The sequence below is a fragment of the Corythoichthys intestinalis genome, chromosome 20 (genome assembly GCF_030265065.1).
Source record: "Corythoichthys intestinalis isolate RoL2023-P3 chromosome 20, ASM3026506v1, whole genome shotgun sequence".
NCBI lineage: Eukaryota > Metazoa > Chordata > Actinopteri > Syngnathiformes > Syngnathidae > Corythoichthys > Corythoichthys intestinalis.
In genome coordinates, this window is record NC_080414.1 from 13,281,677 (window position 1) to 13,298,799 (window position 17,123).

Genomic DNA, 17,123 nt, shown 5'->3' on the forward strand with positions numbered 1-17,123 from the left:
TAACCCTTTATGTACCCTTAAATCTCAAAATAACTATCCAAAAAGTCCAAAGTATTGTATTTTGTTTAGTGATGGCGTATACACTGCCATTTGGTAGCAGCTTTTGGTCTAGCTGGCCTTGTATGACTGAGCAGACTAAATGCCAAATTGTACCAGATGCGTTTGCGGTCCAGTTCCGGCAAAATATAGCGCCGGAGCCAATCCGTGTCCATTCTATCCTATTGTTCAAATTATACCGGCCACATCAGCGCTACGAATTGACTGCGGACCATCTCTGACATGCCAGAGCATCCGTCAAAATGTGCGGAGCCAGGCCTGGAGTCAGCATGGCATGCGCTTATTCACGGTTTAAACACCAGCGAACATTGACGAAGAACGCTTTATCATTGAGTTGGAAAGTCACAAAGCGATTTATGATGCAGCAGATCCTTTTCATAAGGACAGCATTAAAAAGGGAGCTGCATGGAACACCATAGCAGAAGCCATGAGGATGGACGGTAAGTTTTTATGCAAGTTACGTAATTTAAAACAGTAATTAAATAATGTCACAAATCCATGGTAAAAGCTAAAAAAATTCAGGAAAAAATGTTCAGTCAAATCAAGTCCAACTCTCTGCTTTTCTGCTGAGTATAGACTCCGTATGTTTGTCATTGTTTTTAATGCCACATTATCCTGCGCAATCACGCGAGAGCTCACGACTGCATGGAGCTGCTGTACCGTAGTTGTGTACAGCCAGTATGTCTTGTCCTATTTTTGACGTATTGCGGTGCACCCAGTCAACACGAAGAAGACTGGCTGATTCATACCAAAGATGTGTCCAGTATAATTTGGCCTTAAGACGTCTCACATGGATAAAGGACAGCTGCGATCTGGTTTGGCCCACATAAGGCTGTAAGTTGTTTCAGCTAATATATGTTTGCTTATGCATTTGTTATTAAGTTTAGACAGTTTGATCAGACAAGATGGACGTTTGAACACCAAGTGTTTTATTGTTAAAATGTGTGTCGTTTCGATCATAACTGTACATAAAGTATGTATGTTAAAGCTTTACAAACTGTCAAAATAGAAGTAAAAAGCTTTAAAAAAAAAAAAAAAAACCCACAATTGCCTTGTTTGCTTTCTGTCAATCTGAACAACTTTACATTTTGTGAGGAGTCTGAGGACAGAACACGCCATATTAATAACGTGAAGAAAAAATAAGATACTGTGCGGTAAAATAAACTGTTTATGTGAGAAAAAAAAAAAGACTGGAGACAAAATGGCAGACGAGAACCCGGTGTCATAAAGTCGAAATCACGTAAGTTGAGTACGTCGTAATCCGGGGACTACCTGTATATGTTTTAATTTATACCCTATCCAGCTAATTCGGAATTTCAGATGTTAGCACCCTCAAATTACAGCTGCCCAACTGGTTTATGTTTACTAAGAATGTAACGGTACAACATTGTCTTCTTTTGGACATGTTTTGTTAACGGTTCAGCAAAAAAAACACCAAAAAAAATGTCAAAAATGTATAACAACACACAAAAATATTATGTCTGCATTATTATGTATATATTTAGCAAAACAAAAGTTTATGTCAGAGGTGCCCAAGTCTAGTACTCGAGAACCCCGATCCAGCTTGTTTTCCATGTCTCCGTCCTCCAACACACCTGAATCAAATTATCGGGATCATTATCAGGCTCCTACAGAGCTTGCTGATGAGCTGTTCATTGATGTGATCAAATACATTTTTATTAAAAGAGAAAGCCAACCTGAGTTAGATGAGTAGTATGTGATTCAGTGTGACCACTTGAACCCATTAAAACCGCTGAGTATTAGAACTGGTGCTTATTCCACTTGAATTGCCCTTTGCGAATTGAAAAAATTCATACAAAATGTTAATAAAATCAATTATCAGTGAGTCTATTGCGTTCACTGAACTATATAGAAAATGACCACATACGTACATTGACAGAGCCAAACAGACAAAAAATCCACATATAGTTCTGTTGAATCACTTTTATTGTTAGTTTTTGTCCATTCATGAGGAAAATCATATTTTTATACAGTTCATCAGTGTGAGTTTGAGTTCATCAAAATAAAATACAAAAGAATACATTAGGTGTCAGCAAAAGGTGAAAAAGCACAATAACACCACGTCTATTTCCAATGGGAATGTTCCACTGTCGTTTGGGATCGTCACATGAGGTTTGACTTTAGATCCAATTATTTCATTTATGGGTTACATTAAGAAAGCAACCAAGCACAAGTGATTTATGAAAAAATGCTTGAGCATCGATTCAACATGGCGTAATATCTATGCACTAGTACACTTTTCTTTCTCACTAGTACAACAATAAGTAAAAAGTAGTATTCAGAAGTAAGACAGGTTTTATCTATTAGTAAGGAAGCGCATCACTGAGTCGGTGGCTGCGCGTTGTGTTCCGTGTTGTCCACCGTGCGGATGATGACGATCTGCTCCAGACTTTGCGCCGGCGATGGTGGCGGCCTCAGCTGCTCCACCAGAGCATGCAGCGTTTCCGAGTTGATGGTGGACACTGGGTCCGCTTCGAAGGCCCCCGTGTCGGCTCGGTTGATGGGAGTGTGGCTGGGTTCCACCTTCAACTCTTGCAGCGTGTCGCTCAGGGCGACGGCGTCAGACGGGCCGCTGCCGGCAACGCTCCCTTCGCTTTCGCCGGCGGCCTGAGGCATGGCCGGTTCCGGGTTGGCCGGCTCCGTTTCTGGTATGGAGCTGAGACTCTTGCCGTCTTTGCTCAGTTTGCTCTGCACAAAGGCTACCGGATGGCTGGATGCCAGCATGACCACTGAAAGTAGAAGGTAATAAAAGTGACATTAAAAGGGCGGAATGTTCTGGACTAGGCATGGGCTGATTACTGCTTTGACTGACTTTTTATTTAGCAAGTTTTGAGACAACTGTTTTGAGTCGAGTGAGTTGAGAAATATGCAAAGAGACACGTTTAATAAAATGAAAATTAAGTCCAAATTAATTTTAAAAAAAACTTACACTCTGGTTACAGCCCCAAGTAACACTTTTTTTTTTTTTTTTTAAGTATTTAACTCATTGCATGCCACATTGATGACAAAAGATGTCCAATTCATCTGAACTGGGAGGATTGGCGACAATTAATAAAATCTATAAATCTTCCAAAACACATTACAAGCTGGAAAATGGTGATGTGGAATTAACGTATTCAATAATTAATTTTACCTTTTTTTAATGGTCCCAAATATTCAATGACTCATTTTAAAAATGAATCTTTTTTTCCCCAATGGAAATAAAGGATTTTTTTTTAAAACCCCAACTTTTCAAAATAATGCATATTAAACCTTTAATTTTAATACCGCAAATTTTTACTCAAGGTTGTCATGCCATCAAAATCAGTTATCAGTCAATGCCTATTCTTCACACTTACAATACCAGTTTACTAAAAGTCGGGAGTACTTAAATTCTGGTACTTAATTAAGAGCGTTTACAATGCCTTTGAGACATTTATTATCTATTTATCCAAATTTTATGAAAAAATTAAGCTATGTTAGCATTAACATTGTCAGAATTAAACCTATACGCAACTTACCTTTGTGGTTGATAAATACTTTATACTTATTCTGTTGTACCGAAACCAACAACCTCCACTACAAAAAAAAAGTTAACCAATGTTATACTACGCATTGCTGCCATCTTCTGGTAATGGCAGCACACTGTAATGAATTAATGCAGTTTCTTTCAGTTACATTACTTCATGTTTCAAGCTTGCAATTTTTTTAAGATAAAATATGTCAAATAAATAAATCAATTCAAAATGTAAACGTAAGTAGAGGCTGTAGTAGCGGTCTTCCATCCCACAGGACTTGCTGGTGAAATCTGTCGAGGCAATTGCTGGCCATCTTGAAAAACTCGAAAATTCAATATTCAGTATTCAATATATAATATAAAATTCAATATTAATTTTTTTTTTAATCCAGTCGTGTTTGTGTATTTCTGATCAATTGTACTGTTCAATAAGCATCCAAAAGTTCATAGCTGACTGATTTTTGACTTTCCTGGTTAATAATTCTTATAAGACTCGATCATTTAAAGCAGAAGTAAAAAGATAAACCATGCAAACTACATGATTTTAATTAGAATATCAGATTTTTTTTTAAACAACCTGCTGTCGAGTAGTGCATTAACGACAATAACTTGAGTTGGCTCACCGGCCCGCGCTCTTTCTTTGTGTTGTCGCACTTCGTCGGCGTGCGCCTTCTCCTGGTGTTTGATCATATTCTTCACGCTGGCGAAGCGATTCCCACAAAGCAGGCACTGCACGCCGTTGGTTCCATCTGTGACGACGAGCAAAGAATTAGCTCACATTTCAGAATAATTGTCTTCGAGTGAAACATTTGCCTGTCCAACTCACCCGGGTGGAGACGCCGCATGTGCTTCTTTAGTTCAGATGACGTGACGAAGCTGCTCTCGCACTGCGGGTGGGTGCACTTGTACGGCGTTTCGCCTGGACGCCGACATGAATTAGTTCAATTAAACGTATTTCTAACTTTGTTTGTTCTACTCCTTACCTGTGTGCTTGCGTGCGTGAGCGATGAGCGAGGATGAGACTGAGAAGGACATGCCGCACAGGTCACACTGATATGGCTTCTCGCCCGTGTGCCGCCGCTTGTGGTAGGTGAGAGTGCTGGACTGGGCGAAGGCCTGGCCGCACACATCGCACACGTATGGCTTCTCGCCACTGTGGAGCCTGGAAGAGGAATGGAATCGTTAATTGAAAAACATTCAGAGATGGATTTAGGTGGTTTACTGTGACTATTATTCAATGAAACGATGCAGACTGACTAGAGTCCAATACTGTAAAACTGAACACGTATTAAAAAATGACACTTTGTGCATTAAAACACTTCTTTTGCACCTTGAAAACTCTTTTTTAAGCTTAACGCTAATATGCAATGGGAGATAATGAAAATTAGCATCAATGACTTGTCACACGTCAACGCATTGGGAAGATGCATGGAAAAGAAATAGAAGAACATTAATCGGCATATTCTGACAAAAAACAAGTTGTGGCAACTAAGTTAACAGGCCGACTTCTACTACTTTGTGTTACTGTCAGTTAGAGGTAAGTTTGGGTCTAAAAAATCCAGCCCGGCCTGACCCTACCCTACCCGTGGGTATTGAAGTGCCTGTGACAGGATAAAAAAAAGTATTAAATAGCATTATTATGTGAGCTATATTGTGATTAGACATGTGCCGGTTACCGGTTTCACGGTTTACCGTGGTGTGAAAACGTTGCGGTTTCAAAACCACTAAAATTTTCCGTCATACCTTAGTACGGTATTCGCTATTTTTCATGTGCCAAAATGCAGCCGAAGTGGCTTGGTGCGGCACCGCTCACCCCTTCCCGTTTGTTACCGTGAGTGTCACTAAACAGCCAGCAAACCCAAAAACAAATCCTCCAAACACAAGGCGTACTTTTCTTCAATTTATTGAGCTCTCAAATCGTGGTGAAATATACAAATAAATACATTTAAAACGCTGTACAATTGTATTTTTCCACGTGTGATTAGGTTCAACAGGATAGCAGTAGCTCCATTAAAAAGTTCGCCAAAAACAAAACACACATTTTCCTTTCAAATTCAATATACAAACTAACTAAAACTTACAAAGACGAATGTTAGCCTAGGCTAAACTGGGAGAGCAGCTTCTTTTATGTCTCACAGCCGCTGAGTGAGAGAAAAGCTTGAATGCAGGGGGAAAGAAAAATAATCGCGTCAAAGATCGCTAATTGAGAGATGATGTCTCACTCCTCACCTTTTTTTTTTTTTTTTTTTTTTTTTTTTTGATGAAACCTTTCCTCAACAATATTTACATTTTAACTCATTTATAAAACTAACTTATACATTTTTAACTAACTTATTAACTTATGAATTCTTTGTTCTTTTTAACACAAAGGCATGGATGGCATCATGTAGACTAGAGTTGACACAGTGGCTGAAAATGGCGAAACTTCACTTGAGCTTCCCCCCTCAAAAAAAAAGTCATACAGTATATATTTTTATTTTTATTTAGAAGTGTTTTTACTTTTTATAGCAATTATTTTGTTCTTACTCTAATATTGAGCAACTTGAGCTGTGGCTGTGGGTATAGTCTAGGTTCTATTTATTTTAATTTTATATAATATTTGTTATTTTTTGTTAATTTATTTATTTTCACATTATATTCATGTTCCAATTTGCAAATATGTTTTGAAAAAATCCTGTTCAATGGATTTTTTTTTTTTTTTTTTTAAAACCCATACATCTCAAAATTTTGGAGCTATAATTGCAATACCGTGATACCGTGAAACCGCGGTATTTTTGCTCACGGTTATCGTACCGTGAAAATCTCATACCGGCACATGCCTAATTGTGATTCGACAATATACAACAATTTGGCAAAGCGCAGATGACGAGAAATTAGCCTTTTAATCTGCCGTTTAGCCACGCCTGTAATTATAGCGCTCTAGCGTCCCCAGCTGGAGGGTGATGTCGGCAGGGTCACGATTTTAGCTGATTTAGAATCCAGCCCATTGAGGGGGAATTATTCAGAATGAGGAAAATGCGACGAACAGAGCAGGAAAATGCCATTGTTTCAATCTCTCTACTCCAATATTTTTACAGGATATTATTTCTATCGAAGTATTTTCCCCAATTGCTAAATAAATGGTAAAGTCATGACAAATAACAGTCTTGTGCTGAACGGAATATGAAATATTAAAAATTAGTGCTGACAAATTTATCGCGTTAATGGGCGGTAATTAGTTTTTTAAATTAATCACACGTTAAAATATTTGACGCATTTAACGCATGCGTGGAATTACCCGCTCATGCATGGCCTCAAACGGATTACAATTATGCCGTTTTTTGCACATTGAAAGCTAAGAGGCAGAGAAAAGCGAGTGGATACAGGCGTTCATTGGACCGCGCCGTTCATTAGCATAAGCTTCGGCAACTCCTTCACAACAAAATAAAGTATAATTTAGTGAAAGCACAAAAAATATAATATTCCTAACTCAAAAAAAAAAAAAAAGTTCATTCCCAATCAAAATAGCTATGCAAAATACACATAAAACCTACTCAGACTTTAGTCAAACTCTATTCAAACATTTCGTTTGGCTCAACAAATACGCTGGATGGCGATATTTAGTCACAATTTACAAACTATCACAGGTCTCGTACGTTGTGAAACCAGCACTCAAATGACCGTGAAGTACAATGGAACCAGGAATTGACGGCGTCAGTCGAGGGACAAAACACACTCATTGGCTTGATTACTCTCCTTCGACACCTTGTGGTGTATTTCAATCACTACCCTACGTAGTTAAAGACACTGGAAGAGCGGCAGGGATTTTTTGATTGAAAATTTTACAAATTTTATTGAAACAAATATATTAAGAGGGGTTTTAACTTTGAATATAAAATTACTATAACTTGTACTAACATTTATATTTTAAGAGCTACAAGTTTCTATCCGTGGATCCCTTTAACAGAAAGAATGTTAATAATGTTAATGCCATCTTGTGAATTTATTGTTATAATAAACAGATACAATACATATGTACAGTATGTTGAATATATATCTGTCTTATGTCTTATCTTTCCATTCCAACGATAATTTACAGAAAAATATGGTATATTTTAGAGATGGTTTGAATTGCAATTAATTACAATGAATTACTTTTTAAGCTGTGATTAACTCGATTAAAAACTTTAATCGCTCAACAGCCCTATTAAAAATGCATTAATTCAGTACGACATGGCAAAATTACCCCATAATGGTAAAAAATGTCGACTTCTTGCACCTCTCGAACGATATTTTATGCCACCGGTGTTAGTCCAGTTTTTGTCATTTCCCTCCCTCGGCTTCGGAGAGCGTAAACAAAGCAGGAGGCTTGCCAGCTAGCCGACATGCTAACCCGAACCGAGCGGAGTTTCCAGGTCTTATTCTCGCCTTTCGAAGCGAAAAATCATACAAAACTACCCCTGATCATATCACACGGCAGCGGGGTTGTCGATTGTCTTCGCCAATCGGCAACCCCCCCGGCGGGAAACAAGTGACAGCTCATCATTCCCCTGCTGCGGGCAGGAGAGCTTGTTTGCCGGGGAAATTCTGTATGTAGAGGTGTTCTTAAGAATAGGTTGTATTTATTTCATATGTGAATAAAAAGCTTACCTACACAATAGTTGCTAATGTTATAACTGCAGAGTCCACTAGTTGCAGAAAAATCGTGACAGAATCGAGATCAAAGTGGTTCCGTGCCCTACCTGACGTGGATTTTGTAGTTGGACGAAGTGGCGAATTTGAAGCCGCAGCGCTCGCAGGTGTACGGCTTCTCCTCACCATGGTGCATGCGGCGGTGGGCCACCAGCTGGCATTTTTGCCCAAAACACTTTTCGCAGTTGGCGCAGCTGAAGGGCTTCTCTCCTACGACGAATACGGAAACCGTTATTAGCGGCGGCGCATTAAACTCGTAGCGGAATCAGCCTTTACCTGTGTGCGTGCGCAGATGAGTTTTGAGCTGCGTGGCCTGCCTGAAAGTTTTTGAGCAGAAGATGCAGACGAAGGGTTTGAGGCCGGCGTGGATCTGCTCGTGTCTGCGCAGACTGGCCGCATCTTTGAACACCCTGTTGCACTCAATGCAGGAGCGTGTTGTGTCTTCAGCGCTGGCCGCAGGGTCCTTCTCTCCGCCCTCTGCCCCTTCCTCGCCACTAAAGTCGTCCTCGTCGTCCGGTTTGCTTCTGCCGCGGCCTCTCCCCCGGCCCCTACCTCGGCCTCGGCCGCGCCCCCCGAAACGGGGCCTCTTGGCGGGCGGTTCTTCCCGCGAGGGGCTCCAGTCGGCCGACGTATCCCCGAAGTCCTTGACGCTGGTGTCGGAATCTTCCTGGAGGTCTTCTTCAGTCTTAACGACAGTTCTCCCTCCTCTTCCCCGTCCCCTGCCCCGACCTCGCCCGCGCCCCCGGCCCCTCCCCCTGTTGACCGTTTGCGGAGTGGTCTCGTCGACCGTGTTGCTGGGCTCCACGAGCTCGCACCCCGGAATTCCTGAATCCAAGTCCAAGGCGGCGGCTTCGCTCTCTTGACCATCGGGGCATTCCTGGTTTTCCTGACCTTCCTGGTTTTGCGGAACTTCAGGGGCCTCATCCGCCCACGTTCCCGTCACAGAGACGATGGATAGCGGGACGGGGGAATGATTACTGTGGGGGGTGCTTGGACTGAGCGAAGAAACGCCTGCCTCTTTGTCCAACTCGGGCTGGGACGCCTCGCTGACTTCGGAAAAGTGGGAAATTTCTTCCAGATACTTCGTGGCGTCGGACATTCCCAGGTAAATGGCGGCTCGGCGGACTGCAGCTTGTCGGGTGCTGAAAATAACAAAGATAACACATTTTTCAGGACATACAGGAAATTAGATAGCTACTCGTGATTTTATAATTGAATAAGGCTCTGTTTGATGCTTGTTCCTGTGATAGAAGTAGGGACGTCCCCATCTAATCACGTGATCGGAAATCGGGCCGTACGCGCCATATTTCAGAGGATCGGAATCGGGTGAAAGGGATCAGGTTTTTAATTTAAAAATATATTTATGTTTTTCTGCTTCATGCTCGTACAGCCTCTCACCCTCCCTTCCGCTGCTTTTCTTGGGCACCAGTGCAGCAGGCGTTTGGTACTTAAAATTAAGGATGATTGACAGGTTTGTAGCTTTGATCTGGCGAGTGACTAGAGTAGCTCTACGATCAAAGGCACAATAAGTTAATCATCGTTTAGTCAAACTTTGTCGTCAAAAGGCTGTTCTCAGTTCGTGTGCGTCAAAGCGTGAGTTAATTTGAGTGTAGGGCTGCAGCTATCGATTATTTCAGTAGTCAATTGATCTATCAACTAGTTAGTTCGAATAATCGAGAAATTGGATTAGGAGCATTTAATTCATTGCAGAATAAATTTTAGGAGATGTGAAACAAAGGCTTGCTAAGATTGCACTTTTAAAATAGCATTAAATGCAAGTACAAAATAAAATTCCATAGGATTTCTTCAAACTATGGAAATCTGCACTACCATTTAAAAAGTAATTGAAATACCTAAGCTTCGCTTCAAACGTTATTAAAAAAAAAAAATGAGGATGTATGTACAACAAGAGAACAATTGGCTAACTTGCAAAGGTCCGCTAGCTAAAAGGCCATAAAATGCTAAAGTTTTTTTTTTAGAACACAATTAACAAATCATTCTAGTGCTGCAACGATTAATCGATTAACTCGAGTATTCGATTAGAAAAAAATATTCGAATTAAATTTTGTTGCTTCGAGTATTCGATTAATTAAAGTGGGATTGTAATGGTTTATTTTAAAAGTGCTTACATTTAGTTTTATTGATTAGGGTGGATACACTGCCCTCTGGGTCTGCCTAATTTCACATGGCTGAATCCAACTGCTCCCTGTTAAGATCAAAGTAAGCTAAGATTTTGTTCGGGCTAATGCTTTTTAATGCATTCGTAATTTAGTTTATAGGTATATTTAGCCGTTTTTTTTTTGGGAATATGAGTCCTATGAGTAACTATTTGTTAAGAGCATTGTAAAAAAACGTTACCATTTTATAGCATTTAAGCTAGCGGATTTTTGCTATATAAGCCAATTGTTTTTTTGTTGTACATAGATCCTCTTTTTTTTATTTTTTATACCGTTTGAGGCTCAGCTCAGATATTTTAAATGTTCATATTCCTTATCCGATTACTCGATTATTCGAACTACTTCATCGATTAATCGACTACAAAAATAATCGATAGCTGCACCCCTAAATCATTCAAACACATATTTCTACCAAAAAAAAAAAAACAAAAATAAAAACGAACAACTATACCTATAAACAAAATTACAAATGCGTAAAAAAACATTCGTTCAATCAAAAACTTAACAGGGAGCAGCTAGATTTAGCCATGTTAAAAGAGTTATGTCATATTCACTGTTGCCACTAGAGGGCAGTGTGTCCACCCAAATCAATAAAATTAAATGAAACACTTTCAAAACAAACATTACAACGCCATACTAATCAAACTAATACTTGAAGCAGTAAAATTTGTTTTGAAGCTTTTTCTTATCACATTACTCGAATTAATCGTCACAGCATTATTTGAGTAGACTCACCCAAATGGATTATAAGAATGTTATGGAGAGTGATTAAAAGTATGCCGTTAAAGGTAATGCAAAGAAAAATGTGGGTGCGCCTACATTTTATGCTGGCGCACCTTAAGAAAAAAGTAACACGCACCAGTGCAACCAATGCAAAATTAAGTGAGGAGCCTTGGCAATATATATCGGAACGTTAATTTTTTCCAATATCATTCAGGGCAATATATATCGGAACGTTAATTTTTTCCAATATCATTCAGGCCTAATTTATAAACCAGAATTTTCGTACGACTGTCATAAAACCAAATCAACGACCACAAAGCTTTGAACCAATTAGCTGCAAAGCTTTATTGCTTCAAGAAGCTTCATTTGGCCATCACTGCTCCCGTGGGGGAGACTGTCAACCTCTGCTGTCAACACTGTTGTTGTCCAACATGCCTCCTAGCATGCATTGTAGCGCTACAGATGTAAATAGCAATCAAAATTCATGTTCTGTGCTAATTATTTCTTCAGTTACTGTTCCAGTTGTTTCAATTATTACTAGTTATGGTATTTGTTAACACTTTATTTGACAGTAGTGCCATATGACTGTCATTAGACAATCATAATTATGACATGACAGTCATGAGCATTTAGGAATGGTTATAACAGATGTCATTTAGTGTCACCTGGCAAATTATCCCACCTTGAAAGGATGTTAAAAATCCAAGCTGGAAACAAATGGAGTTAGTGACATTTTTTGCCAGATGACATTGACATGAGCAGTCAGTCATGATGTCATAATTAAGTGTCATGTCATAATTATGACGTCTTATGACAGTGTTATGACACCGTTGTCAAATAAAGTGTTACCTATAAACTCAAATAAATCAACAAATAAGATGCACTGGACTATAAGCCACAGGATGAAGGAAAAAAGTAGCTGTTTATAGTCCGAAAATTACGCTATGTATATTGTACTTTTTAAGGGCTAAAAAGGAACAAAATAATCCCGAAATATAATGGCATTGCCAAAAGGAACAAAAATATATAGGTTTTATACCCCGCCACACTCTACAATTACTGTAAATAGTACAGTACCGTAACACGTTGGGAACTTTTGCTCAAATAAAAATCTTTTTTTTTCAGTATCGGATCGGGATTCTCATAATCAGGCGAGTTGAATTCCGACGCATAAATATGCGATCAGGACATCCCTCGATGGAAGATTTTTAAAACAAATGAACATCCAAAGTATGCGAGGACCAAGTTGCTATGTTAAGGTTGGCGTTAAAAGCCGTTAGCACCAAGTTATGGTGATTTTAAGAAGACTGTCAGCTGCAAGCTGAGAAATGAAGGTAAAGGTGATTTTAATTTTCATAATTATACCAACTTGGCTTTCAAAATTCATTATCTTTTTCAGTTTTAGACTGGCTGTGAATAAACCAGTGCGACTTGTGACACTGTTTTGCTAGCATACGAATGAGGAAGATGCGACTCCGCATGTTGGTTATGCGAATTTGGTTAAATTTTTTTATACAACCAAGCTTTCTGAGTAAGATTTTTCAATGTAAATATCTCATAGTAAAACATGGACACCTCCAGGTTATAGTCAGGTGTGGCTTTTTCGAGTATTTTTCTTAATTTTGGGGACATTTCTGTGGCGCAATATGGCGTGGAATTTATACTATTTTTAAAAAATGTCAAAGATTAAACGGATTTTTTTCTCGATTCAATTTACGTTATGCTTCTCCTCCTGTCTTCCATAGCATCAAAACGTTCGCACCTGCTAAGGTTCATCTGTCCTGTGTAGACAAACTCCAGCAGCTTCTCCAACGCATAACGGCTGACTTTGTCTGGGTCCAAGGTGGTGACGTCCTGGCCCTTCTCGGCCTGCGAGGAGAAGTATTTGCTGAACGCCGCCAGGATGTTGCGGTGAGCCCGGAACTCCACGTCTCGCACCATGATGGTGACGTCGCAGAGGAAGTCCATTTCCCGCTGCTGATGCAAGCGTTGCAGGAGCAGCTTCCCGTGGTTGGTGCCGTGAGACATCGTTACGATCTACAACATGTCGGTGAAGAAATATTGCAAATTGTTTGTTTTTTCATCTCACTAGCTGTGATTCACCGCAAATTAACATTTGACATCAGTAGCGTTGAATGAAAAAGGTAGAAATGGGTTTTTAAACTTGTTGTAAGCATTTTGCTGTCAATACCACAATATCCAAAACCAAGACTTGCCCGCGACCAGACAAAAATACAGGCATGAACATGGGTGAGAAGGTTAAAAAGGTGAGAAGGGTGTGGAGGAAATATGTTCCGGTACACTGTACAACTAGGGCTGTCCCAAACCACTAATTTTCTCCCGATTAGTCAGCAGACTATCTTTACGATTAGTCGACTAATCTAAATTTTTCTTTTTTTTTTTTTTTAAATAATTTAGCAATGAAACGTTTTATGCTTATTAATTCACGAAAACATTTTGGAAACTTAAATTCTTTATTAAAGTACAAATAAAAACGTAAATAACAACAACAATAAATCACAAACAATGAGGTCAAAGGCTGATAGCATTAGCTAGTGCAAAACAATGGAATGTAAACAGATTCAGAACACTGACTTTGCCTTTCCAACATGATTCAAAACAATTCTTAAAAAAATATCTAAGCATTAATATTATAGTATACTACTATATAGTGCTGCAACGATTAATCGATTAACTCGAGTATTCGATTAGAAAAAAAGATTCGAATTGAATTTTGCTGCCTCGAGTATTCGTTTAATTAAAGTAGGGTTGTTATGGTTTATTTTGAAAGTGTTTGCATTGAGTTTTATTGATTTGGGTGGCTACACTGTCCTTTAGTCTGCCTCACTTCACGTGGCTGAATCCAGCTGGTCAATGTTAAGACCAACATAAGCGAAGTTTTTGTTTGAGCTAATGTTTTCTAATGCATTCGTAATTTAGTTTACAGGTACAGTATATTCAGCCATTTTCTGTGGCAATATGTGTCCGAACCATTTGTTAAGAGCATTGCGTAAAAAAAAAAAAAAAAAAAAAAAAAAGTTAGCGTCTTACAGCATTTAAACTAGCAGACTTTTGCTGTGTAAGTTAGCCTATTGTTCTTTTACTGTACATAAATCCTTTTTTTTTTTTATAACGTTTGAGGCTCAGCTCGGGTATTTTAATTTTCATGTTCCTTATCCGATTACTCGATTATTCGAATAACTAGTTCATCGATTAATCGACTACTAAAATAATCGATAGCTGCAGCCCTACTACTATATATAATAGTATAATAATTATTCATTGCCAATCAGATTTTTCGTTAAGGGTATCATTTCAAAGCTATTCTTAGTGTAGAATCTGAATTCTGAAGTATGTGGGATTAACTTCAGAAATCTTTATTTATATGACGAACATTACATGATTTTATTTTGAAATGTTCACCGAAAGTACATTCACTAATCCGCTAACAGTAAGCTTTACACTCTGCAAAAAAAAAGCTTTTTGTCATTGCATGTGGTGTCAGTAATATTTTTTTTCTTTTTTTTTCGTCTGCAAATGCTGTTAACCAGCGATTTTTCATGTTTGAAGGGTCACCTTTTAATCGCAAGTTTGCATTTTGGAGAACACAGCCAATGTTTATAGCAGGCTAAAGTAGTACCCCCCCCCCATTAGCCTCAATGTAGCAATGCTAACATTTATAGTGTTTAATATAGATGTGTTTCCTTATTTTGTATGTCTGAACTTCAATAAACATCTGTCAAATGAACTGGAGTCTCATATGCCATCAACAAACACGTTTACACGCACGCACGGGTATATGCACGCACGCTAGTGCTGCAACAATTAATTGATTAACTCGAGTAGTCGATTAGAAAAAAAGATTCAAATTAAATTTTGCTGCTTCGAGTATTCGTTTAATTAAAGTGGCGTTATAATGCTTTGTTTTTGAAAGCGATTGCATTTACTTTATTGATTTGGTTGGATACACTGCCCTCTAGTCTGCCTCATTTTACATGGCCAAATCCAGCTGCTCCCTGCTAGGATCAACATAAGCTAGGTTTTTGTTCGAGCTAATGTTTTTTTAATGCATTCGTAATTTAGTTTAAACTTATATTTAGCCAATTTTTGTGGGAATATGTGTCTGAACCATTTGTTAAGAGCACTGTTTAAATAATAATTTTAAAAAATAGTATTTTATAGCATTTAAGCTAGCGAAGCTAGCGGACTTTTGCTATATTTTGCTTTATTTTTTTTAAGACTGTTTGAGGCTCAGTTCAGGTATTTTAATTGTTTTTTATGTTCTTTATCCGATTACTCGATTATTCGAACTTACTAGTTCATCAATTAATCAACTACTGAAATAATCGATAGCTGCAGCCCTAACGCACGCAACGATAAAACGTAGTCGTGAAAATTACCGCCGTCATTTTTATTTAACGTGCGATAAACGGACTCATTGCATATCACGACAGGCTTAGCAAATTCAATAAAACATGTCATTAGTTAGTTAGATGGCCTTACAATCTGCCAGCTTGTAATTGTCTCCTGTCGTCTTCCAAAATTACAACTGTGTGACGGCGCTTTAGGTGTTCATTCACGGCCGACGTGCAGCCAGGCTTGGCATTGAAGAGACAGGACACAACAGCGTACCATCCTTTGTTTCGTTGAAATAAGTCAACGTTTTGGCCACTCGGATGCGCTTTTGTGGCTTTTTGCCACTTTCCCCACTTGCATACTAAGCGTCCGACATTAAAAAAATCTCCCGAACCCACCCCACCCACTTTGAAAATTTTCTCCTCGGATCTACACAATTCACGTAGGTCACCCTTTTTTACTTCAAAACGGCGAATTTCGCCGAAAGGTGAGAGATTTTCATGCCTGAAAATAAGACAACGAAAAACACTTTATTTGGTATCTTAGCACCACCCAAAAAAAAAAATCTTTTTTTTTTTTCTTGAATTATATAAAATCACAATCATGAAGTTCTGGTCTATTGCCAGCCAATCTGGGACTGAGGCGAGACAAAGACCCTCAAAATATCGTCTCAAAGACCGGTCTCGATATAAAACCGCTTTTAAAAGTTACAACACTAGTACTAGTGATGCTAAGAGACAGGGAAAAAACACTAATAAACCTTTCAACTAGTTTTTGACCTTCAAAATATGGTTTCTAGTCAAAATTCGGATTTCAAAGTCAAGTTTAACGAACGGGTGAGTGTTTCAAGTCATGTATAATGAATACAAGCACAGGTTTTGAAGTCGTGATAGCATTTAAAATTCGGGGAAAGGTTTTAGAACTGGGTTTCACGTTAGGTTTATAAAGCGTGACAGACTTCACGAGTGTTTTTTTAATAAAGGTTTTTTTAATTGCTTTTTCCTGTCTAAGTACCACAAATACAAGTTAAGGTACACAGTGGTACACGAGAACAATGTTTTGGTCGGGAGATGACAGCTTATAAGAAGGGAGTTTTTGAAAATAAAAGCTAGCGCTTGCTTCCTGAGTAGGCCTCAGCCCGATGCTAATGCTAATAGCCGCGTCGTTGCGCGCATTTAAAAAACGCCGTTTGCTTTGTTGGGCGTTGTGTTCACTTCCCACAAGAAAATCTCGCCAGTTCGACGGTTCCGAAAGGGTTCTCCCGCTCGGCGGTCCGGTGGAGCGGCTAAAGTGGAGACGCAGAAGCTAAGCGAGCTCAGACGACAGCGAAAAGCGCGGATAACATTGTGCTCTTATTGCGAAGGATTCACCGATTGTGCCGGCGGTGCCCAGATAAGTTGGTCCAAATTGTATTAAACACTCAATTCGGGCAAAAAAGGATGAAAAGTAACATCTTTTATCACAGTTATAATGCTACTGAGCTCTATTTTCTATAAAAAGAAAGGAAATAAAAGCAATAAAGCGGCTGTACCTTGTAGTATTCGTGATGCTCGGCCGTAATATCGGCTCGGGATTGTAGAAGATCTCGCGAGATTGGGGTTGCCGCCGTGAAGCATTGCTGA

At 39.0% G+C, this 17,123-nt stretch overlaps 1 protein-coding gene across 2 annotated transcripts; it reads right to left on the reverse strand.

The window, feature by feature from the left end:
• Positions 1-1,962: 1,962 nt before the first annotated feature.
• mynn (myoneurin) lies at positions 1,963-17,116 on the reverse strand. 2 transcript variants are annotated; one of them, XM_057823902.1, is made up of 8 exons: positions 17,033-17,116; positions 12,908-13,182; positions 8,522-9,387; positions 8,296-8,455; positions 4,558-4,736; positions 4,401-4,493; positions 4,198-4,323; positions 1,963-2,807 (listed from the first exon to the last, which is right to left on the reverse strand). In XM_057823902.1, exons 2-8 carry the CDS (start codon positions 13,171-13,173, stop codon positions 2,398-2,400), a joined length of 2,100 nt encoding a protein of 699 aa, XP_057679885.1. In that variant the 5' UTR covers positions 13,174-13,182; positions 17,033-17,116; the 3' UTR covers positions 1,963-2,397. The 2 variants fall into 2 exon arrangements, with proteins under 2 accessions (XP_057679885.1, XP_057679886.1); XM_057823903.1 differs by lacking the exon at positions 17,033-17,116 and adding an exon at positions 16,872-17,002.
• Between the last annotated feature and the right edge of the window lie 7 nt (positions 17,117-17,123).